The sequence below is a fragment of the Corvus kubaryi genome, unplaced genomic scaffold (genome assembly GCF_017639235.1).
Source record: "Corvus kubaryi isolate FWS band 111438036 unplaced genomic scaffold, C.kubaryi_AGA036_p1.0 133, whole genome shotgun sequence".
NCBI lineage: Eukaryota > Metazoa > Chordata > Aves > Passeriformes > Corvidae > Corvus > Corvus kubaryi.
Genome location: NW_024580667.1, coordinates 27,888,557 through 27,915,255, shown reverse-complemented (window position 1 = coordinate 27,915,255; position 26,699 = coordinate 27,888,557). Strand labels below are relative to the sequence as shown.

The 26,699-nt window shown below is 39.9% G+C and overlaps 1 protein-coding gene across 10 annotated transcripts in view; it reads right to left on the bottom strand.

The window, feature by feature from the left end:
* Positions 1-2,277: 2,277 nt before the first annotated feature.
* INPP4A (inositol polyphosphate-4-phosphatase type I A) overlaps positions 2,278-26,699 on the bottom strand; it is a 73,726-nt gene continuing 49,304 nt past the window's right edge. For 5 of the 10 annotated variants that reach the window (XM_042040939.1, XM_042040892.1, XM_042040948.1 and 2 more), the window contains 8 exons: positions 23,989-24,161; positions 22,128-22,251; positions 21,174-21,300; positions 20,653-20,793; positions 19,218-19,315; positions 15,558-15,670; positions 15,063-15,217; positions 2,278-5,245 (listed from right to left, as the gene is read on the bottom strand). In XM_042040939.1, coding sequence (XP_041896873.1) covers positions 5,113-5,245; positions 15,063-15,217; positions 15,558-15,670; positions 19,218-19,315; positions 20,653-20,793; positions 21,174-21,300; positions 22,128-22,251; positions 23,989-24,161 — 1,064 coding nt within the window. In that variant the 3' untranslated portion in view covers positions 2,278-5,112. Of the gene's footprint in view, positions 9,360-15,062; positions 15,218-15,557; positions 15,671-19,217; positions 19,316-20,652; positions 20,794-21,173; positions 21,301-22,127; positions 22,252-23,988; positions 24,162-26,699 lie in introns of all 10 variants that reach the window. The other 5 variants (XM_042040873.1, XM_042040912.1, XM_042040920.1 and 2 more) reach the window with 1 other exon arrangement.

Here is a 26,699-nt window from a genome sequence, read left to right as displayed (position 1 = left end):
AGCATTTTGAGACATGGCTACAATTTAAGCAATATGTAGACAACTATTAAGAGCACTTAAAAGCTATCTTGCCTTAATGTAATGTTTTACTGCTGTTATTTTATGAACTCCAAAGATCAACTTGCTTCTGTTTCAAAATGGAAATTGCAGGTGCCACCAATGTTCTGAGCCAATGGAAAACTAAAAGATAAGCAGCCACCGGAGTACGGTCTTTAGGATGTTTCACTAAGTGCGGGACCTAACAAACACTACAACAGGACTCTCAATCTTGCCAGATTAAAGGATGCTACATTCCCAGCACATTTCCACAAGAGATGCTGCACAGTGGGAAAGCAGATGGTCCGTGCTGCCAAGCAGCCCTTGCCCACGAGGAGCAATGTTTGAGGGAACGTGTGTGAGCACCACACCACCAGGCCAGCCTCGCTTCCACAGCGGCCTCCTTCCCTCCTTCCTTCCCTCCCTCCCTCCCACCACTCTCTCTGCCCAGAGGAAGGCAGTGGCCACTGCTGTGGGGCCACTCTGGCTGGCCAGCACACCCAGTGTAGGTGGGAATATGGAGGTGGCTGCAGGTGGAAGAGGGCGAGTAGGAATCCTGGCCACGCCATGGTGCTCCCAAACCTCCCCCATGCGCCTGTCACACAGAATCAGAGCATTCTGAGTTAGAAGGCACCCACAAAGACCATCGAGTCCAACTCTTCAGTGAATGGCCCATACAGGGATCAAGCCCACAACCTTGGTGTTATTGACACCACGCTCCTGGGAGTTTCCTGTGGTAACCAAGGTTATGGCCATTCCTGATGTCTGGTCCTGGGGCACAGGCTGAAAGGCCTCCAGTCCCAGGTGACCCCTGTGTCCATGTTGGTCATTCTCGTTACTTACCCGTTATTTGCTTACCCCTCATCAAATCACGTTGTGAATAAATGGATAAACTGCATCCATCCCGAATTGTGAAGGGTAAAATATTTTATGAATTGGGAGAGAAAGTGTGCCTGACATTTAAAGCAATGTGAGAAAAAGAGGTTACTGTTATGTTTTCCCCTTCACTGCCGATAAGTCTTGTAGTTCATTGGGAAGAGCTATTTTAAACAAACCCACATGCAGTCAGCAACAATATACAGATCCAGAGTTTCTGAGGTGGGTCTTAGAAATATTTAGGAATTCATAAACTGAAGAAGGCTGAAAAAGTTCACCCGTGGTCACCAAAATTGCCTACAGTTTCTTCTGATGAGGACTCTTTCTCTGTTTTAAACATGGTTTGCTATTTTTTGTTGTACCCTTCTTGGTTTTCTATTCTCTGTTGCATTTTTGTGTTTCATCTATTAGTATTTCCTCTCCTTTGTCAGAGTACACATTTCAGACTTTAGGCTATTTGTGGCATCAGGTAATCCCTTCTGAAGTGCTGTTGGTGCCTCTACACAGATGCCTGTATCAGCACTTCAAGCCCTGCCTGAAGACTTCAGCAAAAGTCATGGGAAAAAGATGGGAGTTCTGCTCCACAGCAAAGCACTTGGTCATTGCTGCTCCCAGCAGCTCCCTGTGGGATCATTCACAGCCCATGGGCACACACAGGCCCTTCACACAGCCACAGGTCCACAGGCAACCCAGACTCATGGTCACCACGGGTTCCGCACAGAGCAATCATTATGGAGGCACATTCACCACCTTCAAACACACAACATCTTCTCATAGCTCAGAATGCCTTTTAAAGATGTTAGATTTTCAACCATTTTTTAAACACCCCACCTTTTTAATTTAAGAATAATACTGGTAGATACTTTTTTGACACCAATTAGAAATTTTGAAATTTAGAGAGAGAGAGAGAGAGAGAGGGACAGAGACTTTATTTAATTTGAAATCAAAATGACAATCAACAAGGACAACCTATCCCTGCTGAAAAGCAGCCCAACTGCTCAAGCTGCTGGAAGGATGAGTTGGCTCAATGGGAAGCAACAGTAGAGAAAAAATTCTAATGGAAGGAAAAGTGAAAGAACCGAGAACAAAACTCAGGAAGTTCTTACAGAACTTCTTCATTTAACTGCTGCTGCACAACGTGTGGCATGTGGGACAAGCTGGTGTCTCACTTAACTACAGAAAATTGGTAGCAGCTGTTCTTTAGCAGGGGTTAGAAGTAACTACTTCCGGACTTCACATCTGTGTGAAATGTCTCCCTACACAACTTGGCTTTATATACTCTCCAACAGGTAAAAGTGTATCAAGTCAAAGAGCCTGAAAGTGTTTATTTTCACTTACCATGAACACATTAAAAGCAAACCACTGTTATTCTTGTCAGTTCTTTATTGGTTTTCATCCTAAAGACTAGCACATTTACAGCATACATGGATTGGATGAACTAGAATATATAAAACAGTAGCCATATGTTTATGATATATTAATACTGCCCAAAACCAAATAAATAAAAATATTTCAATGCACAAAGCTTGGCAAATACAGTCGTGTTGGGACAAAACTGTGTCATATTATACAATAATTTTACACGTATAAATGAAACGAAAGGCAACTGTGCTGTAGGTACTTTCACAGAACATACACAGAACATACTTGGCAACAGTTTTCTTCTTTTACCTTTGTATGTTTTATAATTTAAAAAATGTACTCAAAAAAGGAACATTAGATAGAACTTCATTTTACAGTAATCCTTAGATTCGCCTCTCCTGTGCAACAGAAAAGCTCCCTTCCCCCTTGTGAAGGTCCCATGTGGATTTCATGAGTCACAGCTTTCCTGGAGGAACTGCGGGAGCCCTCGCTGTCGGTGCTGCCCTTGGGAGGACCCCGAGCTGTGCATCCCGGCAGCGCCGTGTCCAGGATGCGCCACGGGGCCACCGCGCTCGGCGCGTCGGCACAGGCAGCACAGCTCCCCGAGCACAGCCCCGCGGCACCTGGGGCTGCACCTCCACCACACGCAGACAAAATTCAGCAACTTTTTCAGATTACATAAGCATACAAAATAAATAAAGGATTGCTAAGCTCTAGAGCAGGTCTAATGATTGTTGGCCACCACCTAAGAGAGTGGCGCTGCTAATGGTTACAAGAGACATCTTGTTATTTCCTTCTGAAGCTGAACATCGGAAGATTTTTAGTGTAACAATACAGGACTTAAAATTAACCATGTTTGAAGTACACAAAAAAAAATCAACAACTCATAAAAACTAAGGGATACAAAGAGCACAGTTTATACAAAAATAAAGTAGCATTTAATAATGGGCCAGGGACTGAAGGCTGAGCAGAACTAATGGAATAACATGTCTAAAGAGATCCCATTGAAATTTTTTTTATCCTACATTTGTTTACTTATTAGCAAAAAATGAAACAAAATTATCATTTATTAATTGGCAAACAGGATTTGCAACATTTCCAAGGGACTGCTCTACTGTAGATGATTTGTTCAGACCTGGGGTAGGTACAATACATTGCTTTTGCACAGAATTCCATGTTTTGCTGTCCTAGAGAGTCTGAAATAATGGTAACAGCCTAGTTCAGCAGAACTCTCTGACCTGGCTTTGTGACATGCTGCTCAGTGATAAACTGCAAAAAGCAAAATGCAAAAACTGCTGGACCTGTAACCCCCAAAACTACATGGGAGCAGAATGAACATGGCTGATTGATAGAGCAGTGACAGCACAGACAAACATCAGTGAGAGGGAGAAAGAAATCAGAAAACAGCCATATACTTACCTGGCTGTTGCTACTCCCACAAGAATAAATGGGCAGATTTTTTCTATTCTAAAACTTAGATCCTTAGAAACCAAGAAGGAAAGGACGGTGTGCTGAATGAAACTAGCTAGAAATTATTTGATCCTGTTAAAATTTGGAAATGAATGTTTAGCTGCTTTATAAAATGCTATCTTAGCTTCGAAGGCATTCTTTGGGAGATAATTTCTGAAGAGATCTGTTGAACATTTTTTATCAAATGCTATCTAACTGACCACCTTTTTCATAAGCTAGAACCCACCTGTGGTTCTCAGGCACAAGCAGTAGCACTGAGCAGCTCCTTTCTATCAACACAGGGCATTGCTACATTCCTCAGAAATACCCTGACACCAGTCACACTTCCCCCCACCAGGATTCTCAACAGGTGAAATGCGAAGGTAAACAGAAACCAATTTTGGTTTTGGAGCAAGAGGAATGCATTGGGCACTTTGGGCATTTTTGTAATGACATACAAAAGCAATACAGAAAAATCGTACGCTGACCAAAATAATGTAACACCCCAAGATACTAATGCTTACAATCCAGAAGTGATATAAAAAAACCATGGGTAAAAATGTGCTAATTAATATACAACACCATGGAATATACTGAACATGTCATGTGCAACATCAACAACTTGCTTGTTGCACTTGCCTTAGAGTGGGGAAGGGCATGGGGAACTGTTGCTGACATTAATAGTTAAGCGTCATGATGTTTCTGAAATACTTTTTAAAATGAGTTGTGTGCCCAAGGCCTTATCTGCCAAAGGTGACAGGAATTTGTTTTATTTGAACAGAATTATAAACCAGACCTCACATGTCTGGCCTTTTATATGTTGTTAATTTGACACATGAAGATGGCATCCTATGTACAATAAAACAATTATTTCTCCTGGCCCTTATTGTGCCGATTTTTTTTTTAATTAAACCCCCTTTTATCGATTGTAACAATGCATTCTACAGTTACTAAACTGTCTAGGATCCTTTTTATTTACAGCTTCTGAGTTTTACTCTCAGTTTTAAAAAGTTTAGGAAAAGCTCAATCTCAAATCAACTCAGTATAAAAAGATGTTCTGTGGAACAGCTGCCTAAATGCCGTTCCTAGAGTCCTTGCCCATCCAGGAGGTACCTAGCTATTTGCATATAGGTAATTATTAAGTAGCACAATATCTGCTCATCTTACATACACTGAAGGCTATTTAAATGGGCAGAGAGTCATCACACTATTCTCGAGCTAAGGTGTCAGAATAATTGTTACTATAGATTCCAATTTGGTAACATGCTCTGTATGACCTAGCGAAACGTACAAAAAGGTTATTTATGTCTTCTGGATGACGAAATCATGTGTTAATCTAGAGTGTACCCACATGTTTTAATGGAACAGTAATTAAAGGACATAGTATGCTTATGTTTCAACTTTTCCATAAGTTCCTTCTGGAGGCCTGTAATACTTTGGGAAAGCCTTCAGTTGCAGGGAATTAAATGCATACTTGCGACATCCAACATTCTTCATTGTATTTTCTCGGCGACAACCCTCACTGGGGAAAAAAAACAAGCACAAAAAATGACAGCAGTAAAAGGGGAAAAAAAAGAAAAAAGACTTAAACTAAGATGAAATGAACTGGTTATTTTATAGCATTAAAATAAAGTCGGTTCTATTTAATGAGCGTTTAATTAATTTGCCACTGCAAATATTAAAAAAATGACTCATCATACAATGCTGGTAAGAAGCACACAGAATGGACACAAGCTATGTCTGATCGCTAGTTTTGCATTTCTAGAAAGCAGCAGCACATCTACCAAAAAGGTTCTTTCGTGCCGGTTTCATGTATTTCAAGGTACACTGTTGTGGAGTTCACATGCCATTCACTGCACAAGGGATCCCAAGGGATTGCTTATAAGCAGTTCTGCTAACTTACTAACACATAAAGCTGAAAACCAAAACCTGCTGATCTCTCTGTAAGAGCTTTAAAGTAATTTTATTGTTCCCTGTATATCAGTATTGTAAGTACTTACTTCAAGATTAGAGCTGATACAAAAATAATGTATGACTTTCCAGTTATCTCTGCATGCATAAATGGACTTGAAAACCAACAGTCTAAAAAGAAGTCCTAATCATGAAATAGCAGTGCAAAAAAGACTGGCTGCATTGACAGTCATCACCCCAAAGAAACAAAGCTGTGCAGAATTTAATTTTCCCCCAACGTTTTGGTGCAACTGCCCCACATTACAAAGAGGTTCTGTGCTACAATAGAAAACTACTCCAGTTATAAGGCTTCTTTACACTTGTAAATCTAATTCAGAGTTCCTTTGATTATATCCAAAAAACAGACATACAAAGAGGAAGCACTATGTTTTAAACACATATTATAAATCAATTTAGGCTTGCAGGAGAATGTCTTTCCCTGATTGAGGACTGGAACCTAAACAATGAATACTAGACCTTCATGGCAAAGTGTACAATACAGCATCTTATGGTGGAAATGACACATTAGTCCTGTCTTGGAGATGGCTGCAGCATCTACCAGGTAAGGTGAGATCATCTGATTCAAAAGAAGGGTTTGGATTCTGGTTCAGTTTGAAAGCTCTCGTGCTCTTACAGACCTCACCGTTCTTCTAATTTTGGTTCATGGAACTGGCTGTAACTGTTCTGTATGTAACACCTAGTTTGGCTTCATAAAATATAGTAAATTTTTTTTTTCTTTTTGCTTTAAGGAACAGTTTAACTAAGTTTGAAATTTGTCTCCAGAGCACATTCTGTGCTTGCCTTTTATAGAATGGATCATCTGTGATGACACTATTTTTCTGGCACTGGTTTGTGTTTCAAAGCTCCCCCGACGGCTGTTGCAGCCAAAGAGATACATCAAAAGTTTGCACAAGTCATACTTCGGAGTACTAATAAAAGCAGTAAGTTTAACTGGCAAATATGGGATGCTAGGTGAGCATTTTGACTCCAAAGTGAATCATTCTCTTTATAACACATTTCACAGCATCTGGTTATTGCACGTGTCCCTCATGGAGCAGTGACAAAGATGTATTTCACACATTTCACATGCCATCTTCCTTCTCTTGGAGGCACATAAGCAGGATGCACTACTGCATCTGAAATCTGGATGCCTTAACAAAAGCACAGACCAGGCTCCAAAAGGAAAAAAACCCCAAACTTGTCCCCACCTACGTTCAAGAAAAAAATAAAAAACCTACATTGTTTTCACAAAGCCTAGGCTTTCATTCCAAATGGTTTTAAGGTGGTCTTACTGCAACGCTAGTGGTAATCACAAGCAGCACCTTCAAACAGATTAACAATCTCAGGGAGTTCAGTGGATATACCTGCCACCTTACTACCAGAGGGTGGCTGGACACTGGAACAGGCTGCCCAGGGAAGTGGTCATGGCCCCAAGTCTGCCAGAGTGCAAGAAGTGTTTGGACAACGCTCTCAGGCACATGCAGGGATGGCTGAGCCAGGCCAGGAACTGACCGTTGATCCTCGTGGGTCCCTTCCAGCTCAGGATATTCTGTGATTCTACTAAAGTTACTTTCACATCTGGTTAGGCTGAACCCAGGACACTCTCCACATTGCAAGGTCAAGGCCGCAGTCCAACCTGACAACTGCTCACTTTGTAAACAGGTAGCCTGGGGCACCCAGAGCAAACAAACCAGTGCTAAACAGAAAGAAGAGATGATGGGTATGGAGACACAGCAGTATCAGGCATCAGCACAGCACAGGGATATGTCCAAAACCTGATAAACCTCAACAGCAGTAAGGATGTACCAAAACTAATTGCAGCTAAAAATAAATAGGATACGTGCTTTATATATATAGATATATAAACATATAAGTCTTTGTGGGGTTTTTTTTTTGTTTTGTTTTGTTTTTTCTTTTAAAAACAAAATTGGAAGAATAGTGAGGAAAATTATTAAGAGATAGTGTACTGTACAGTCTGATTTCATGAAGACACAAATACAACCACACGCTTTTTTTTAAGTTAGAATTATTAAATCCAAATTTAGGATTTAATTCTGATTTTTATTCTAACTGTACTTTTTTGGTTTTTTATTTCAGCATACTTCTCTCAGCAGCTCTCAATTCCATTAAAATTGATAATAAAAGCTAAAGCTACCTATGTCTTTTGAGCAAGTTAATAATAGTAGAAAATACAAATCACAGTACTAGTTCTCCTCAGAAGCCCAATGTCATCTCAGGCACCAAGCGAAGTAAAACTCTTTATGAATTTATCAAACTACATTAAATGAGGTTAGTTTTTTTATCAGCTATTGCTATTGACAAGCTCTGCCAGACCACAGCAGCAACAAAATCTTTCAGTTTAAACAGGCCTCCCTTAGTTTGACGTTATATATAAATGACAATCTAATTTCATCTGCAATTACTCTCCATCACTAAACTAGGAAGCCACTTTCGTCTCACCACTTAAATAAATGTTAACTTACCATTGCTCACTTATCACTAAGTCCCTATCAGCATCATAATTTATTAAAGCTGTGCAACGCTTAAAAATGGAAGTAACACTAATATTTAGTCTAATGTAATTAAAATAAAGCCGAGTGGAAAACCTGAAACCCACCTACAAAAGGAGTTAACTGATACCTCCCTCTTCTTACCTGAAAATTAAAGACCATTATCTTTAACTTCTAGGATGACCCTATTTTACAATAAGTTCTATAACAGAGTACCTAAAATAGATAATGGATCATTAGCAGGCTAATGCCAGTCACATCCCCTTCCTAACCACAAGTCATTCTCCTCATGTCTTTAATACATTGCAAAATGCAGATCTACAAATAGAATGAAATAATTCTGCATGCAGCACACTGCAAGTTGTTTTCTGAGTGTTTTCTAGTCTATTAGAATATATTTAACCATGAGAAAGGAACAAGACTATGGTTCTACAAACTGTTCAGTAATGTAATTTGGATATTATGCTTTGAAATTAAGGTATAAATTTGTTACTTCTTTAAATAAATTTCTTACAATTTCTTATAAACCCCACCCATGTTTTTATTTTTCTCTTCATACCTCATAAAAATGAAAGGCAAGATTAGCATACACCTTAAATATACAAAAAGATACAAATTTTTTTCAGACAGAGTTCCTTTCTCTGGAATACATGAAACAAATAACACAAAACTGTATTTGGTAAGAGATCTCCAGGCCGGGTAAAGTAACGAGGTAACAGGCCAATGTCAGACTATGTTACAAGCACTGAAAGCAGAACAATAATTTAAAGTTTCAATACAATTCTTTTCGATAAAATAATTTGATGTATATTTACAGTTTAGTACAATAGAAACGGAAAATTGTAAGGCATAATAATAATTCTTGGCAGACAATGCTATGACACATTCCTTTGTCCAGCAGGTACCAAGTGGCAATACACATTCAAGCACTTTTTTGTTTTTGTGTTTTTTGTTTTGTTGGTTTTTTTTTTCTTTTTTGTTTTTAAACTCTATTTTCACTTGCAACGTAATCTGGCCACCAGGTATGCTATGCTCAGAAACAGCCACACAATCAGTAAATTGGGGCTGAGAGCTAGTAAAGGAATGGAGTAGAGGAGGCTGGGATCTAGTCTGAAATCTCGGATGGGCACCAAGCCACTCAAGTTCTTCTGGGTGACTATCTCCCGTGTTCCAATGCTGTGAAAAGGAAGAAGGTTGGGAAGAGGGAAAATAAAACAGAAAGGAAGACGGACATGCAAATGAATGGATAACAAGAGATGGCAACACAAGGTGGTCAAGAAAATGAAAAAAATGGAAGAACGCACAACAGAACCAGAAGATGAAGTAAAGAAAGAGTGGAAAAACATCTCAAAAATATGTACCAGTACAATTATAGAAATAAGGAGAGGGAAAGAGAATAAAAGAGAAAAATAAGAAAGAAGTACTGTAGTCCAGTGAAAATAAACACATGTAGGTTGAACATTAATGGTTTTCCATGTTCATTCTTTCAGATTACCAAGCAATAATACCCCATGCTGCTCTGCCATGCTTTGGCATGCTGCAAAGAAGTGGAGCTCTGAAAAGCAAGCTGAACATGAATAACCATTGTAGTATTTGACCCTTTCAAACATCTTTCCATGGGGGCTGCAGTGATTTAATTGAACCTCTTAACTACCTGTCCAACACAGTAATTAAACCAAACCACCCACCTATTTTTCTGCTTGGATATGAATTTAAGCGTATATCAATAGGCATTTTTCTGAAGACATGCTGTGTGCACCCACTTCTTACATTGAGCACCGAAGGCTACAGTGGAGAACAACTCTTCAGATAACCTGAGGCTTTGTTGTGTGGTCTTTAATTTTGGATCACTCTTATACCCTGAGCAGTCCAACTCTTATTTTTAGTTTACAAAGCAACAACTAAATAACCAAAATGAACAGAAGGATGGAGCACCTCTCCTACAAGGAAAGGCTCAGAGAACTGGGTTTGTTCAGCCTAGAAATGAGATGGCTTAGGGCTGACTGAATTGCAGCCTCCCAGCACGTGAAGGGAGCAAACAAGACAGAGGGAGAGAGACTATTTACAAGAGCATGTAGTGACAGGACAAGGGGGAATAGGTTCAAAGGGAAAGAGAGGTTAGATTAGATACTAGGAAAAAATTCTTTACTCTGAGGGTGGTGAGGCAGCCATGGATGCTCATCCCTGGGAGCATTCAAGGCCAGGCCGGATGGGGCTTTGAGAAACCTGATCTAGTTGAATGTGTCCCTGTCCGTGGCAGGGATGTTGGAACTAGATCACATTCAAGGTTCCTTCCAACTCAAACAATTCTATGATGCAACCTGTAAGCCTGATGCTGTTAGAACTTGTGCACTTGCTCCATCCATAACAAGCCATCCATAACCTTGATGGTTGTGTAGCGGGGTTATGTAAGCATCAGACAGTGGCCTGCAAGAAATCAGACATACCCTGGAGGTGGTGAAAAAGAGCATTCAGATGCTGGTGACACATCAAGTCAAATGGAATTAGGTGGGCAGGGAACTAAAACAACTGTATTTCTGATCTGGATTTGATCCAAATTGGTGATCAAGATATGTTTTCACTCCTGCTGCCTACACTGGGCAAGGGCAGATTGAGTCTGTGACGCCTACAAATCCCAACTACCTTTGTAGCAGTGGGGAGGGGGGTGTGTGTGTGTGTGTGATCAGGAGAATCAGCCAGTGGAAACCTAGTGCTTACTGGAAAGCAGCCAACAAAGGCTCAACAAATAGCCTGGAGGAAGAAAAGTGTTTTAGAATATAGATAAAATGTAAAACAATGGGAGAGGGCAAGAAGGAAGGTTAAAAATGACAAGATGGCATTATGAACATCACATGCCACATCTCCACCATTAAAAATCAGTATCAAGCTACTCAAATTTACACAAAGACGTATACACAGACACATATGGTGGGAATGGAGGCAAGAGCTGGAAAGTGCTTTTCTTGTCACTGTTGGCCCATGTAGATGCTTCCCCCTGAGGGGTGAAAAGTCAGCTTTTGGAAATATCAAATATACCAAATTGTACGGTGTCTTAAATCAAAACATTCATCAGCAGACTACCTCTAGGAGAGGACTGGGGTTAAGACACAGCAATTTCCCTTCTAATTTAGCTTGCATATAGGAATCCTATCTGTTAGGAGAGGCTGGGGCTGCCCCATGCTGGACACTGCTGGTCCCAGCCAGCTTCAGTGACCCACTGAAGCCACAGCTGAGCCCTCGGCCATGCTGGTGCCTCAGGGAAAGAGTGTGTGAGAAAAGGCAAAGCCCTGCATGGCAGTGAAGAGTGATGGGAAAAGACCTGAGAAAGAGCCCTGTGAGGACCAAAGTCAGGGAAGGAGAGGAGAAAGAGCTGAAGCAGTTTCTCCCACAGCTGTGGAGAGGAACTATCCACACTGCAGCCCATGGAGGACCCACAGTGCAGCAGATGAATATTTACTGAAGGAAACTGGAGACCATGGAGAGCCCATGCAGGAGTAGGTTCATCCTGAAGGACCGCAGCCCATGGAAAGGACCCACACTGGAGTGGAGGAAGTGCAAGGGGGAAGGAGCAGAGGAGAGCTGTTATGGACTGATTGCAAATCCCTGTTCCACATCCTCTGTGCATTGCTCAGCATGGGGAGGAGGTAGAGGAGCTGAGAAAGAAGCAGTGGAATACTTTGGCCTGGGACAAGAAGGGTGGTGGAGGTAACGTTTTTAATTTTTGTCTTTATTTCTTAACACCCCCAATCCATTGGCAATTAATAAAAACTTTTTCTCTGAGTCTGTTTTGCCTGTACCAGTAACTGGCAAGGGATCTCCCTGTCTTTACCTCAACTCATGAGCTTTTTCACGTATTTGTTCCCCCTGTCCTGTTGAGGGGAGGTAGTGAGCAGCTGGGTGGGCATCTGGCAAGTGGTCTAGCTCAACTCAACATGATTTTATTCTTAAAGCAGGTCAATCAGTGAAAAAATCCAACCAAGCCTGGTTTAATCATAGCTGTTTCATTGCAGTGAGTGGTCATACCCAAACATGACTCCTAGGACTTTGTTATGTAATCCTTTTAGTCAGCACCATCATGGCAGCTAGAAGACATGATTTTCCTCACCTCATTTCCAGCTGCTTTTTAAGAGCCCCTGGCAGAGACAGCTCTTCTCCGTTGGCTAAACTGCTTGTGTTGCAACTTCCTAATTCATTTAATTATGGGCTACCTGAAACATGTAAAGGATTTTGCTGCCCAGGATGATTTTGACTGAAACTGCCTTAGAGCACATTCCCACGAACAGCTCCACTGGCATTTCTGACAGGACAGAAACCTGGTAGGGGGAAGGAGGGCAGGGAGTCAAAGATGGGGAGTGTGGGCTGCAGATAGAAGAGGCTATAGTTGGACTTTCACTCCTGTTCTGCCTTTACTGGTGATGTAGCTATTTCCTCTGTAGCCTGAACTTCCAGACATATCATCATGATTTTACATTTTGTGGGCCGGGATTTACTGTGTGTTTGATTTAGGACTGGAAAAGCTGTAACTTTTTTACAGAAAATGAGTTTACTCTACTAGGATATTTGTTTCTAAGGTGACAGCCACGAACTTGTATCAGTGAATTTCTACAAGAATCTACAAGAACTCTCCATGTTCTCTCCCTGATGTCCCTGCTCACTGAACACAATTATCACAGATACATAATTATCATAAGACTAGGAATGAAGGGAAGACCTTGAGGACAAGTAACTGGGAATTAACACCTCTGAAGATCAACATCACATAGAAGAAGATTATGCTTTCTTAATTTTTTCAAGAACGGTGTAAGCAAGGATGCTTTTCTTCTCTGGGAAGTTGTCAGTAGGGAAGAGATGAAATACTTTGAGTCTCACAAATTACTAGTACTTCTTCCTTGTCCTTCAAACTGCCTCAGAAACTTCAAAAGTCTTTAAGAACGAACCAAACCTTCCTTTTCCAGTACAGTTACACAAATAAAAGATCCAAGGTAAAAGAACAAAACCCATGTTTTCTGAATACTCTGGAAGCAATTTGCTACCCTTTCTTATCCTGTATCTGTCATCTAGGTCAGGTCAACCTGTCCAGGCTGGAATGGGATTTGGTGGAGTGGAACTCCGACCTATTTGTTCCATAATCCTATATCTCCCATTAATCTTTTAATTAATTCTGTGCCATTGTTCCTGAGTAGAGTTGACAAATGATTTTAAAAACACAACCACCTATCCCAAAGAGCAATGAGATGTGAGAAAGAGTGATAGGCTTGAAGAATGCTCTAATCTTGGTTTTCCTTCAGGACTAGTCAGTATTTGTTCTGCAAAATCTCTCCTAGTCCAAGATTTAACAGAAGAGAAAGTCATGTACCTCACCTGCCAGAGGAAGTCCCTGATGTTGGTAGAACACTCAAGCCATAGGTTTTGATTAAATTGGCCCTCTTTCAATATCCCTGTGTAGGTCAACACAAAGCAGTATTTTTCTTAGGTCAATACTTTATCTGATCCTGTTATATTAAATTGGTCGACTGAAGGACCAAAACAATGTTATTATTAACCTTTCTCTCTCGTGTCCATGACTGCATTAAAAAAACCCAGTGACCCAGTAAAGAATTTGAAGAAAGTAACAAGATGCCCACTATTTTTCCTAGTTGGTTTTATTCTTATTAAATACACAACTGTGAAACTGTGTAACAGTTTCAGATGTCTATGTCAGCAAGCTGCATAATTTAAATAAAAATGTTTGAAAACCACTTAGTCCATTTTAAGTTAGTAACTTCTCCCTCACAAAGCTGTTTCAAGTTTTGTTTCTAATATCAAAGTTTAATTAGTTCTTGAGTGCAGTCTTCATGTACTGTCCTAATTCTGTGACAATGTAGCAAAAAGTGCAGCAAAAACCTGAAAATAAAGAAGTCCAGTGCCACCCAATTAGATGTAGCTATAAATCCCCAAATTACTAGGGCAAGAGGCTGCAAGTGTTATTATATGAGACACTTTTCTTCAAGGTAACTGAAGAGTAAGAAAGGGTCAAACAGCAAAAACATACAGAAAGGATAAGAGAATTGAACACTCTAGAGAATTTGGTGAAAAGACACACAGTACAGCACATTCGGTAAGAGTGAATGTTGAAAAACAGGACTGAACAGCATTGTTGAACTACATTGATAAAGACTAAAGCTAGATTTCTTATCCTTTCTTTTGGTATGTGACTTACGGAGTTTTCCAGCAGTGCTTGAAACAAGGCATTGAACAACAGTAAACAGATTTTATTATTTTTTTTTAAGTACAGTACTTAATTCTGCAAACACCTCTGCTGCTTCAGAATACAGAACATCATTATATTGATATGACAACAGCACACTGACACGTTGTGATGAAATTTGGTTGCTGTAGTGTGAAACACTCATACTGACATTTCACCCAGTGAGCAGTGTTTCACTGCTAAAGAATACATGTGGCAAACCAGTGCAAACTGCAGGTGTCTGTGTTTCAAAGAACAAAAGACAGGTCATCCCTGAGTAATCTCCCTGATCTAGAACTAAGAAACATAGTGCTATGACAGTTCAGGTAAAGTCATCATTAAACAACTTTCAAAGAAGCACCAGTTTCCTGTTCTGTAAGCTCAGCATAAATGGAAAACATGTTTTCACATGCTCGTCTGAAAAGTCCTCATTTTCTACTGAAAACTCAAGCCCATCTGATACAAATCTGGTAAGAACCAGCTTTAGCATATGCAACTCACATGCACAGGAGGGATGAATTCTAGCAGTCAGTTCTACAGTTTCCTGACTTCAGTTTACTTTTTTTTTTCTTTTGATGGAAACAGAGACCACCACTCCTCTGCAGTTTGCATGGTTCCTTATTTAGGAATAAGTGATGCGGTCAAACTCTTACCTCCTCATACACTCCAGAGCCTGAGTGAAGACCTGTGGAGCCATTCCATGTTCATGCTGTAGGATCAAACACTGCTCCAGGGTGACCGACATGGCAGTCCTATCCTTGGCACTTTTACAGCTCGTAAATCGAACACCATTAAGTCTGCGGCATATCTAGAAATGGGATATACAGTCCATCACTTCTTCTACATGCATAACCTTCTGTCAGAGAGAACACCTGTACTTCCCCTTAGAGAGACACAAATGTTGTGTAGGGCTTTGATGTCAAAGTTAGTCATCTTTCAGAGAGCAGAACTTCACTGCATTGAAGGGAAAATTCTGATATGGAAAATACATTTTATCTCCCCATGTCCCATTCTAGAGGAGGTCTAGCCTGGCAGCATTTCCAAGCTACATGCCAGCAAATGAAGAAATTCAAACATATCAGTAATAAAAAAGTGGAAAATACATATGCATACAGCTGAACTATTCAGACACTTAGATGAATAAATACCTCAGCAGCTTGCCAAAGGATATCAACATTCTTGTTTTTCCTTGCATGTACATTTTGTCCCAGAAATCTTAACAGTTCAGGCAGGCACGTCTGACTACGAGATCGAGGTAGACCTATAAAACAAATAAAACCGATGCCACTTATTCTTCTGTATTCAACAGATCTTTTACAAAGTGTTTATATATGCCTGTTGCAAACACACTTGCGTTTTCTTGAAACTATCAAAGCTTAGAACAATTATTCAAGTTCTGAATTACTTAGTACCATCAACAAAACAAATTCAAGCTTAATTAAACTTAATTGGAAATATAAACCCCAGTTATTTAAAACTTCAGGAACTCAGAATCTAATAGCAATATAATAAGAGAATGAACAAAGGGAGTAAGATTGGTATAGTATTTTGGTTTGTGTGTCACAGAGGTGACAGCAGAACATGCATGTCTTCAGAGAAACTCTGAAGCTATTGTATATACTGCTCACATTTTTTATTTTAAATTTGCAAGCTGGTCAGCTTTCAGTTACAAGGAACACCCTCTTTGACAGGACGCCTCATTTTCATGATCTGTTTATTAATATTTCACTAAGTGGAAATAAAGTAGTGGAAATTTTTCAGAGCACTTTCAGTACTCATCTTCTGTGTTTGAATTGTTGCACACCATCTCTTACATATGTAGCAAGATACTCCAGACAATCAGTTACAAGTATTCAACAGGATGTCTTTTTTATTGTTTCTTTTTTTTTAAAGGCGTAACCACAGAGAACACCAACTAAAGCTGTGACTGAATAAATAAGGAGGTATGCACTGCAAGAGATGACATTGTGACAAAAAAAAATCCTACCTGAGTGACAAATGATGTTTTATTTTAGGCCTACTTCTCACAGCAAATAGTATGTTAGACTAACCTGACCTCCTCCTACAAGAAGGTGACGCGGTGAGTAGATGAGGGAAGGCTGTGGACATTGTTTACCTGGACTTCAGCAAAGTGTTTAACACTGCTTTCCACAGCAGTCTCCTGGACTAAGTGGCTGCTCATGGCTTGGTAGGACATACTGTTCACTGGGTAAAAACCACCACCTGGATGGCCAGGCCCACAGAGTGCTGGTGAATGGTGCTACATCCAGCTGGTGTGGGTCCCCAGGGCTCAGTTCTGCAGCCAGTCCTGTTTAATATCTTTATCAATGATCTGGAGGAGGGAATCAAATGCACCCTCAGTCAGTGGCAGATGGCACCAAGCTGGGCAGGAATGCTGATCTGCTGGAGGGCAGGAAGGCTCTACAGAGGGATCTGGACAGGATGGATCAATAAGCCAAGGCCACTTTTATAGAGTTTAGCATGACCAAGTGTCAGGTCCTGCACTTGGGTCACAACAACCCCAGGCAGCGCTACAGGCTGGGGACAGAGTGGCTGGGAAGCTGCCTGGTGGAAAAGGACCTGGGGGTGCTGGTCCACAGCATCTGAATATGAGCCAGTGTGTGCCCAGGTGGCCAAGAAGTCCAGTGGCACCCTGGCCTGTGTCAGCAATAGTGTGGCCAGCAGGACCAGGGCAGGGATTGTTCCCCTGTACTCAGCACTGGTGAGGCTGCACCTCAAATCCTGTGTCCAGTTCTGGGCCTCTCCCTGTAAGAAGGGCACTGAGGTGCTGGAACCTCAGTGGTGTTCAGAGAAGGGAAACTGAACTGGTGAAGGGTGTGGAGCACAAGTCTTATGAGAAGCAACTGAGGGAGCTGGGGCTGTTTAGCCTGGAGAAAAGGAGGCTCAGAGGGGACCTTATTGTTCCCTACAACCACATGAAAGCCAGGGGGGCTCTTCTCCCGGCAATCAGCAACAGGACAAGAGAAAATAGCCTAAGCTGCACCAGGGAGTTTTAGATTGGATGTTGGGAAAAATTTCTTCACTGAAAGAGTGGTCAAGCACTGGAATAGGCTGCTCAGGTAAGTGGCTGAGTCACCATCCCTGAAGGTATTTAAAAAATGTGTAGATGTGGCAGCTGGGGAGACAGTTTAGGGGTGGACTCGGCAGTGCTGGGGAAACAGTTGGACTTCATTATCTTAAAGATCTTTTCCAACCTAAAAATTCTACATTTATATTCTATAATTAACAATTTTGTATCTGTCCTGGTCTTGTCTGCTTAAACTCTACACCTAGAAAGTAAGTAATACCTGTAAACAAAAAGAGGGTACAGGCCATCTCCTCTTTCTAAAGACAAGGAGAGCTAATACAACAAGGACAAGGAGCTAGTGAAGCAAAGACTAATTAATTTCTTAGAAATTCTGCAGATCTTAGAATTAAGAACACAGGGACAAGGACAGTGAATAAAGAATCAACTTTTCTTGTGGACTGTTCTTGAAGGGAACATTTCCTACAATCTGCCAACAGATACCTCACTGGGCCCTTTGTCCCCTAGAATGATCTGTAGGGTTTTCCTTTTGCCTACCACAGACTGCATCACTGGGCATAATCACCTGGTTTGCAGTTAAATGTAAATGCTATTCTCTGTTGACAAGGGTTCAGAGAAAAGTAGATATCACTTTGTATATCCTCAATATCACCACAACTTTCAGGAGAAAAAAAAAAGGCAAAAGCTAAAAGATGACTGGATCAAACATAAGAGGTTTGGGGAAGAGACAAGCAAAATTAAAGAGGAGAGGAAGGAGCTGAATGGGAATTATTATTATGAAAGACTAGGCAGAGACATGAACAAAATTCATTTTAAACTGATTAATTTTTGAATCTTACAAGAAAATCTGATCCTAGACTTTTATACAATAAAAAAATTAAATTTTGCAGCTAACAATCCAGACTATTAATTATGCAGGATTATGAATGCCTGGATGGAGGGAAGCAGGTTCTGCTCTCAGCCATATCAAGAACATTCAGAGTAACTGGACGTGCAATAACACACTCTACAGATAAAATTCTTAACTATCCTGTTGCATGCTGTTGCATTTGAATTTCTGGAATAAAATTGCAACAAATTGTAGGACACATGAAATAACCTTACAAGAGATTTGATAGCAATAATAATGAATTGATGAATTTTCACCGTTTTTTGTGGTCACATGTAAATAACACTTATGCCACCACCTTCTCAAAAAAACCCCAAGCAGTAACAAGCAAATTAACCAGTAAAAAAAAAAACCAGTAAAATCAAAGCTTGTAGCTATTGTCTCTCTTCCAGGCTCTCTGCTGTTGGCTGCGGATGCAACAATTATAGGAAAGTGCCAAAGGAAAAACAGAGGGAAAGCCACTGATTTCCTAAAAACTGGCAGTTGCTCTCTGTGCAGGTTTTATCTTAAGTGCAGGGAACATCACCAAAAACTGCACATAAAAGTGCTGCTGCTGCTAGAACCTGTCACTTTTACACCTTTACCTTACAACAATCTCACTGCCTAGCTGGATGATTACACAGTACACACTGCCACTTAGAAAAAGATGTAAAAGTAACCTTAAAAAGGAAAGTTAATCAGTCTGACCTTTAAACCTCTTGAATTCGCTCTACTTAGTACTAAAGTATTTAAAAAGAGTTGCATCATTTCTTGGAGGTTACTAATGCTGGTGTATCATCGACACTTACAAAACCAACGTAAAGCAAACAAATGAAAAAATCAGCCTGAATTGTGCTGTTCAACCAAATTTATCATTAATTACAAAATACTTACAATCATCAGGCAAAACTTCCTTGAACTGCTCAAAATATGAATTCAACCGCACTAAGCTTTCCATGTTAATTATTTCTTGCAGTGAGGTGTCTCCAAACCTGTAAAAGGAGAAGGAAGGAACAATTAAGCCCAGGGTAAAATGTTTCTCTTCTTCTTTGAAACAACTGCTCTTGGTAATATGTAAACCAAAAAACAGTTTAAAGATCAATCCCAGGAGTTCCCTAACCATTCAAATGCCAGGTGAAATGTAACAGAGAACTGTTGTAATGACTCATTACAGAGAAAGGAAATATATGAATGTGAGGGGGAAAAAGGGAAGGAAGGTATACGAAAAATCTTGTGGAAAATAGTATTTTAAATTCTTTGGCTTTCATGTCTCTCTTTCAATATTAAATTCCTACCTGGCAAATTGTTTTACCTAAATTTAAACTTTTAATAATGAATTTACTAGTTAGTTCATAAACCAATAATAACAACCACAACATCAGTAGGTAGGACTGAGAATGTTGACTTCATGTATGTAAATGAAAAATATGGATCCAGGAGTAATAAACCATGAATAAATATTGTCAACAATGCCCTGATTTATCTCATCTAAATATCTACATACACAGATGTACACACAGAGTGCTGACATCTATAACTGTGCTAGTCATCTTGGGCTTGCTTTGTAGGAAACAGAGGACAACAGTAATTTCTGGAATGCTTTTGTTAGACTTTTTCTTGCTGTCCACCACCACAGTGCACACTGCAGCCTGGTACCGAGGCTGTTGTCACAACACGCATGTGCCTGACATTGCTGGAGTTCTCCATTAGAGCAGTGCTCTGTCAATGTACTCTTTACAGGATATGGCCACAATAGAGGGAATCTGCTAGCTCTTCCAGAACCAAACAGTTTCACTAGAAAATATAATTACGTAATTATGCTTTTCAGCTTTACAATAGCATTGTTGCATTACATAAATACTGCAAGGCTATGTTAAAACAGACGTACACCTTGCCAATTATCCTGGATTTTGACAGTGACCAGGAGAGGGAGTCTCAGGGAGAGTGCAAAACCAAGACAGCAAATACGCAGCAATACTCAGAATGACCTCTCAGCCTCTAGCGATCTGTCACTCAGAGAGGTCTTAAGTCACAAAGAGCACCTGTGTGCTAAATAGCCTTTGATAGATCTCCTCAGTGTAAATTCACTTCCGAACCACATAAACCCGCACTAGTCTCAAACCCATGAGGTAAGGAGCTTCACAGTTACGTGGTATATAAAGGACCTCCTTTTGTTTGGCATTTGACGGATTCATTTAGAACAGAGTACTCTTGTTTGTGTACTGGAGAAACTGAATCGCTGTTAGTTATGCAAGAGTGCAATTCCACAGCAACGTAGTTCCACTGCTGAACTGCCAGTAAGGCTGAGCTTGACTGACTGGATACCTACTTCTCTGCTAGGGTTTGCTGCTCATTGATTCCCACGTTGAAAAGAACAGGCTGAACCCTCAGTAACATTCCACTTTGAATCTCACGCGGCAACAAATCAAACAAGGCGCTTGGCAGGGGGATCCTCACATTAAATCCATCACTGAGAACAGATAAACAGCTGTTAGACATGGGGATCAAAAAGCTACATTCCAAGAATATGTTATTTATCTAAAGAGGGATAACACCTAGAATATAACATAACCATTAAAAAGCAACTATCAGTCAAAACTGACTTTAAAGAACTGCCACAACTTGCTTCTAGTCAGAAAATCTATTCTAGTTCAAAAACAAACCCGCAGCAACCTGTAATGTTGCATTTATATCCTCATGGACATTCAAATAAGATCTGCCAGTATCCTGACAATAGCTGATTTTGCTCTGCTCATTAGTACTGCAGTTCTTCTACAACTTGGGTAGAAAAAGCAAAGTTTTGGCATGTCCCCATCTCATCAAGAATAAAGTATATTTATTGTTTTTTACCGATTTCCAGTGATGACTGGCAGCATGTCAGTAGATGTGTTTGATGTAGCCTGAGTTACTTTAAAGGTTACATTCCTCAAGTCCATGATTCCCAAACTCATGTCCTCCAGCATTGCCAACTCCTCACCTAAATCCAAGAGGAAAAAGTGAATTGTAATTACTTGTTATGCACAACTTTCCTTTGTCAATTTGATGACAATAGTAGATCATCGCTCCATGAAGAAGTTCCACAGATGAAGAGGTCCTGCAGCTCAGGCCTCCCCTTTGACCTAGAGACAATGCCATGACTGATTTTTTGAGTTCAGCAAGTTTAGAAAATACCATTTATCTAGAACAGTCCAGACTACTGTCCTTCAAGTAGTTTATATGCTGATTTTCCAAGTTAGATGATGCTAGTAAGTACTTTTCAGCATTGTCAGAGCCATGATACCCTTTGTACTGGGGAAGCTACAAGGTATTCTGGATTTGTCTGGAAAAGCATTCCCTAACCAGCATCCAGACAGCTTTTGAGACACAGGAGTGAAACACTCCTGAGTGAAGTACTTTCCCTTTTTATATTCTCTCTTCAATCACACATTGTGCTGCAATACTACACAAGTTTCAAGAAAATTCAAAAAGTGAATTTTGGGCAAAGTTTCTCCCAGCTTACCAAAACTTTAATCCATTTATTTTCTGAAAAAACCCAAAGACCACTGTGATACGTTTTAGCCTTTCTTAAACCTTTGACATTCTATTATAAAACAAATACACTTTATCTTTTAGATATTCAAGTAAGAGCAAATAAATTCAGAGTTGTTAGATATTAAGTACTTCAGCTATAATCTATCTTTGCATTTTAGTTTTCAAAATAATTTTATAGCTGAGCTGCAAAACACTCAGATTCCATTGTAGCCAATCAAATGCAGAATTTGCTGACTCAACAGCTAATCCCACCCACTGGACTCGTGCCTTTACCATAAGTGCTCAGCAGGCTCTCAAACTGTGCCAGCAAGCCAATGGTGTAGAGTTGTCTTAGAAATCCGTCATCATGCAGGCAGTTCCTCAGCTTGATAATGAAACCACAAATGAGTGCTGTCAGCTGTGAGAGAGGAAACAGACAAGAATGAAATGATTCAAGATAAAAGAGGTTCTTCAGCCCCAAACAAAAATGATAGCATGTATAAGAGGTGCCATGAAATCTGTCAAACAGATGCTCTTTTCCCTTAAACATCACTCTTCCTTGCAGCTGAAGAGAGACAACCAACCAATGAAAACCCAAAACATTAAAAAAATCAGACTCAGGGCATGCTGCCTTCATCTGGCAAGCTGTCTCAAAATGGGGCTGCTGTGGATCTCACACCTTTTTGTTTTCTGAACACGATCACTTGTGGTAGGGTCTACAACTTAGGAATTACAAAAATTTCTCCTTAGAGAATTGTTTTAGTTTTAGACAGAAAAGCAACACAGCTAGTTCCAAGCCAAGAATTTTGATATTTGGTATGAATAAATTACTGCTTTTCAAAAATGGCATTTGAGAAAGCTTAAAAATGCAGTATCTGTTTGCATTATGCAGATTCAAACTCTGGTGTTACAAGATATTCAGCACAAGATCCTGAACATCTAGTACTAAGGGCAGTACTATGATCTAAGATTAATTCTAGTCTTAATTCACTGTCAGCAAAGGTATTTCCCAGGTTATTGCCCTACACTATGTACACAGGTGTATGACTTTGTTATAGAATTAAACAGAAGAGAATAAAGTTCTGATCATGATAGGTAAACATACTCAAAGTATTGAGTTTAAAAATTATCTGCAATATGAGGTGGGTTTTATATAGGAAAATTCCCTCATTTTATCCTGATGAGATCACAGATTCAAAGAATCATTAAGGTTGGAAAAGACCTCTAAGGTCACCAAGCCCAACCCAGCACCACCACCATGTACACTGCTAAACCATGTCCACAACTGCCATATCCACACATTTTTTAAACACTTCCAGGGATGTGACTCCACTACTTTCCTGGGCAGACCACTCCAGAACTTAACAACCCCATCCATGAGAAGTTTTTCCTAGTATCTAATGTAAATCTCCCCTGGCACAACTTGAGGACATTTCCTCTCATCCTGTCACTTGTTTTACATTTTTGATATTACATTTTGGGACAAAAGCCCTGCCAAATGATGTCCAGGAAATAAACTGTTTGAAATAAATGAACAGGATAGTGATTTCACAGGAAAGTGATTTCACACTATAGAAGTATAGAGGGCAGAAGAAATTTTTTTCTCTGGGCAGTGGAAATTTTTTTAGTGCAGTGTCTGCACAGTGTCCGACACAAGAGATGCCAGCAGGTGCAGAAACAGAACTTCTAAGAAAAAAACCCCAGAACTAATTTCTCTTCCCATAGCTGGGCTTCTCTCCTTAGATACCATATGTCTTGTTGGGTTTCTCAATGCAGAAAACAACAAAAGGTAACTGAGGGAGTACACTTGCTACTCACAGACCTTTTTGCTCCCCTCTTTCACATCTTACTTCTGCTTTAGCTTGGAGACATTGGAAGGCAAAGGTTGTTTCTGTATACAGCAGTATATTTTCACTAGTTCTGGGATAATTTTTGTTTTCAATAGCAAATGTGTATCCAAGGGGACACCTAATTTATGTATTGTCAAATGCATGTAAGTAACCAGTAAAGACAGGATAGCACAGCTTGTGAGGAGAAATCAGTGTCAAACCTGGGAAGAGTTCTGATAAATTCTGGAAAGAGTAATCTTTCATATTTCATAGAAACCCCACCAAACGTGGAAGTGAAATCAAATCATGCATATTTGCTTGCTTACAGTCTGGCAGAAGACAACATCCCTGCGATACTGAAGGCTCAGGCAGAGCCCTATTGTCGGGGCACTGTCCTGCATTAATAAAAAGACCATGGCTTTCTTTGCCTTGTCACTCATCATGGCTACGCAGTCAGTGAGTGTGGTCAGCAAGGGATAAAGAGCTTCGCTCCATTCACCTGGTTAAAAGAAAAAAAGAATTAGCAGCAGTGGAAGCACTTTATTTGAAACAAACACACATTAAGAAGAAACTTCCTGTTTCAAGTCAAAGTTGTTGATAATTCCCATTTAGAACTCGCTTTATTTTGGCAGGATTGTTACTCCCTGCTTTGTAATAATTAAGTAATCTTACAGTGTAGTTATTGCATGAGGAAAATATGGAGAGTCTGTAATCTGTAAGGCTGTTATGACTTTCCATGTAAAAGTTAGCAGAATTTGTGCCCACACAACAAGCTGTACAATAGCTGATTAGGAAATCATAACAGAAACATGAATAACTATATACAGAAGTGTATATAACTGCATGTTCATGTTCAAACAAACCCTTTCACTGCACGCACATGGACAGACAGTAAGGAGCCTATTGTACTACAGAAATAGGGACCATCTGCTTAACCATTTCTGTCAATGAGATTCTCCCAAATATCTTGCCTTTTGAATCTCTAGGCTCGTAAGTGTATCATTCAACTGCCCCACCACCTTATTGATCCTTATTGCACCTCAGTGAGGCAAGATGATGCTCATCTCCTATTTGCAGCTAAGATTAATAAGGCGGAGAGGTGAGAAATTAATGTAGGTACTCTTTTAAGTGTTTTCTGTCTCCTGAGTGGTTTTAAAGGCTTTAAGCTAGCTAACAAGAAATACTAAACATAGTGATTTAGATGGGAGTCATAGATTCTTGGAAGTAGTTTGGAGCTTTTCTTCCACTGAAATACAGAAGATATGACCTAGAGGGATTCTGTTCAAGGTCCTGCACAGGAAGCACAGAAATGAAACTGAATTGTCCAAGTCCTATTTTGGTACCCCAAATATTGTGCCATTCCTTTTCCTTAAGAGACTACTCAGCCTTAAAATATCCCACATGCTCAGTTCCTTTTCTTTCCTTATTTCATCTTTCATCTTAATCAATCACCAATTAAAAAAAAAAAGCATTTCCATGAGTTTACAAAAAATTATTCAGATGCCATACCAAAACTCATTCTCTCTGCAACATAAAAAGAATACAGAGCAGGGCTTTGGTTTTGCCCTCCTTAATGTAAGGTTGAAACAGAAGAACACTTCTCTTTTTAAAGGGAAGGACAATATGTTTTATTTTTTAGAAGCACCAGAGCTCACAAACAGCTCACACACAACTCCCACCCCAGCTGGCTGCAGGAACAAGGCAACATACAAACCAGAACCTGCATGAATGAGACACTTGAAGCCCCTGAAAGGAAATTGTTTGGGATTTTGACTCAAAGGCAGAACTAAGAGTCAGTAATAATAAGTGTTCCTTTGATAACCAGCCAAAGAGGGGAGCTCTGGAAGTCTGCTAACAGAAACATATCTGGCAAGATTAACAGAACTATCCTTTTGGCTTTTGTTCTATGCAGTAGATAGATAACCTAACAAACTACACAAAGGGGAAGTTGTTTGACTCTGTTCCATTGCCTTAAAAAAAAGCAGGAAATGTCAAAAGAACAGGCAAGGATTCACAGCTTAAATTCTATTCAATATTTTATCTCAATATTAGTCGATGCCATAACATGGCCTTGTGAACACTTAGAAAGCAAAACACAGATGACACTAACAGTGTTTCTCTTACTGCATTTAAGAGCTTTTCCATAAACAAATGAGAATGAGAAAGAGAACTGAAAGTATCTTCCAGCACATCATCTCATTGTCTGGTTGTACACACATGTATATAGTTACTAACTCAGTGAGGATTTAAAACTGTAGTGTGTCTGACAGCACCTCATTTGAAAGATATGTTTATCTCTGGTAATCAAAAAGTACACTGCTGAAGATAATGCAATTAGCAGATGGGGTTTCTTCTCCCAACATTCACATACAATGCAGAGGCTCATCTGGGGTGGTGAGCAAAAATCCTCTGTGCTTTGTATTCTCTTGGTTTAAAATTCTTGCCATGAAAGAACAAACCCTTGTCAGTCTGCAAAGTTCTAAATTATTTTTGCTACTTACTTCACAGAGGTGTCACCTGTGTTCTTTTATTTTTTAGTCAATGGTAGTTGTTATCAACAGCAAACTGGAATAAAAGGAATTGCACTCCCAGTCTCAAATTAGGCTGGAACAAGGTAGGGATGTTGGGAAGGCCTACAAGTTTGCATAGCAAACTTTTGCTGACTATATACTACTGATTATTTAATAAAAAAATAATGTCTTATTAAGAGAACCAAATACATAAAGCTTGTAGGACATAATGTCAGGTGGGAAAAGTTCTTGCATTTTTCACCCTAAGGGTCTCTCTTCTCCAGAGCAATAAAAATATTATTAAAACAGCTACCCTCCAGGGCCTTAAAAAGATATTTTTAGTCTTTTCATATTAAGTACAGAAGGAAGAAGGTTAACACTGGGATGAGACTCCTAAATTCTGTATCCTGAAACATGAGACTTGCAATCCCAAATACTACTTGGTGTGCACCCCCAACAGAAATTTTCCATCAGCCTTGTTGACTCCTCCATGTTCTGCTCAACTTCTCATCCAGAAAGACCAGCTC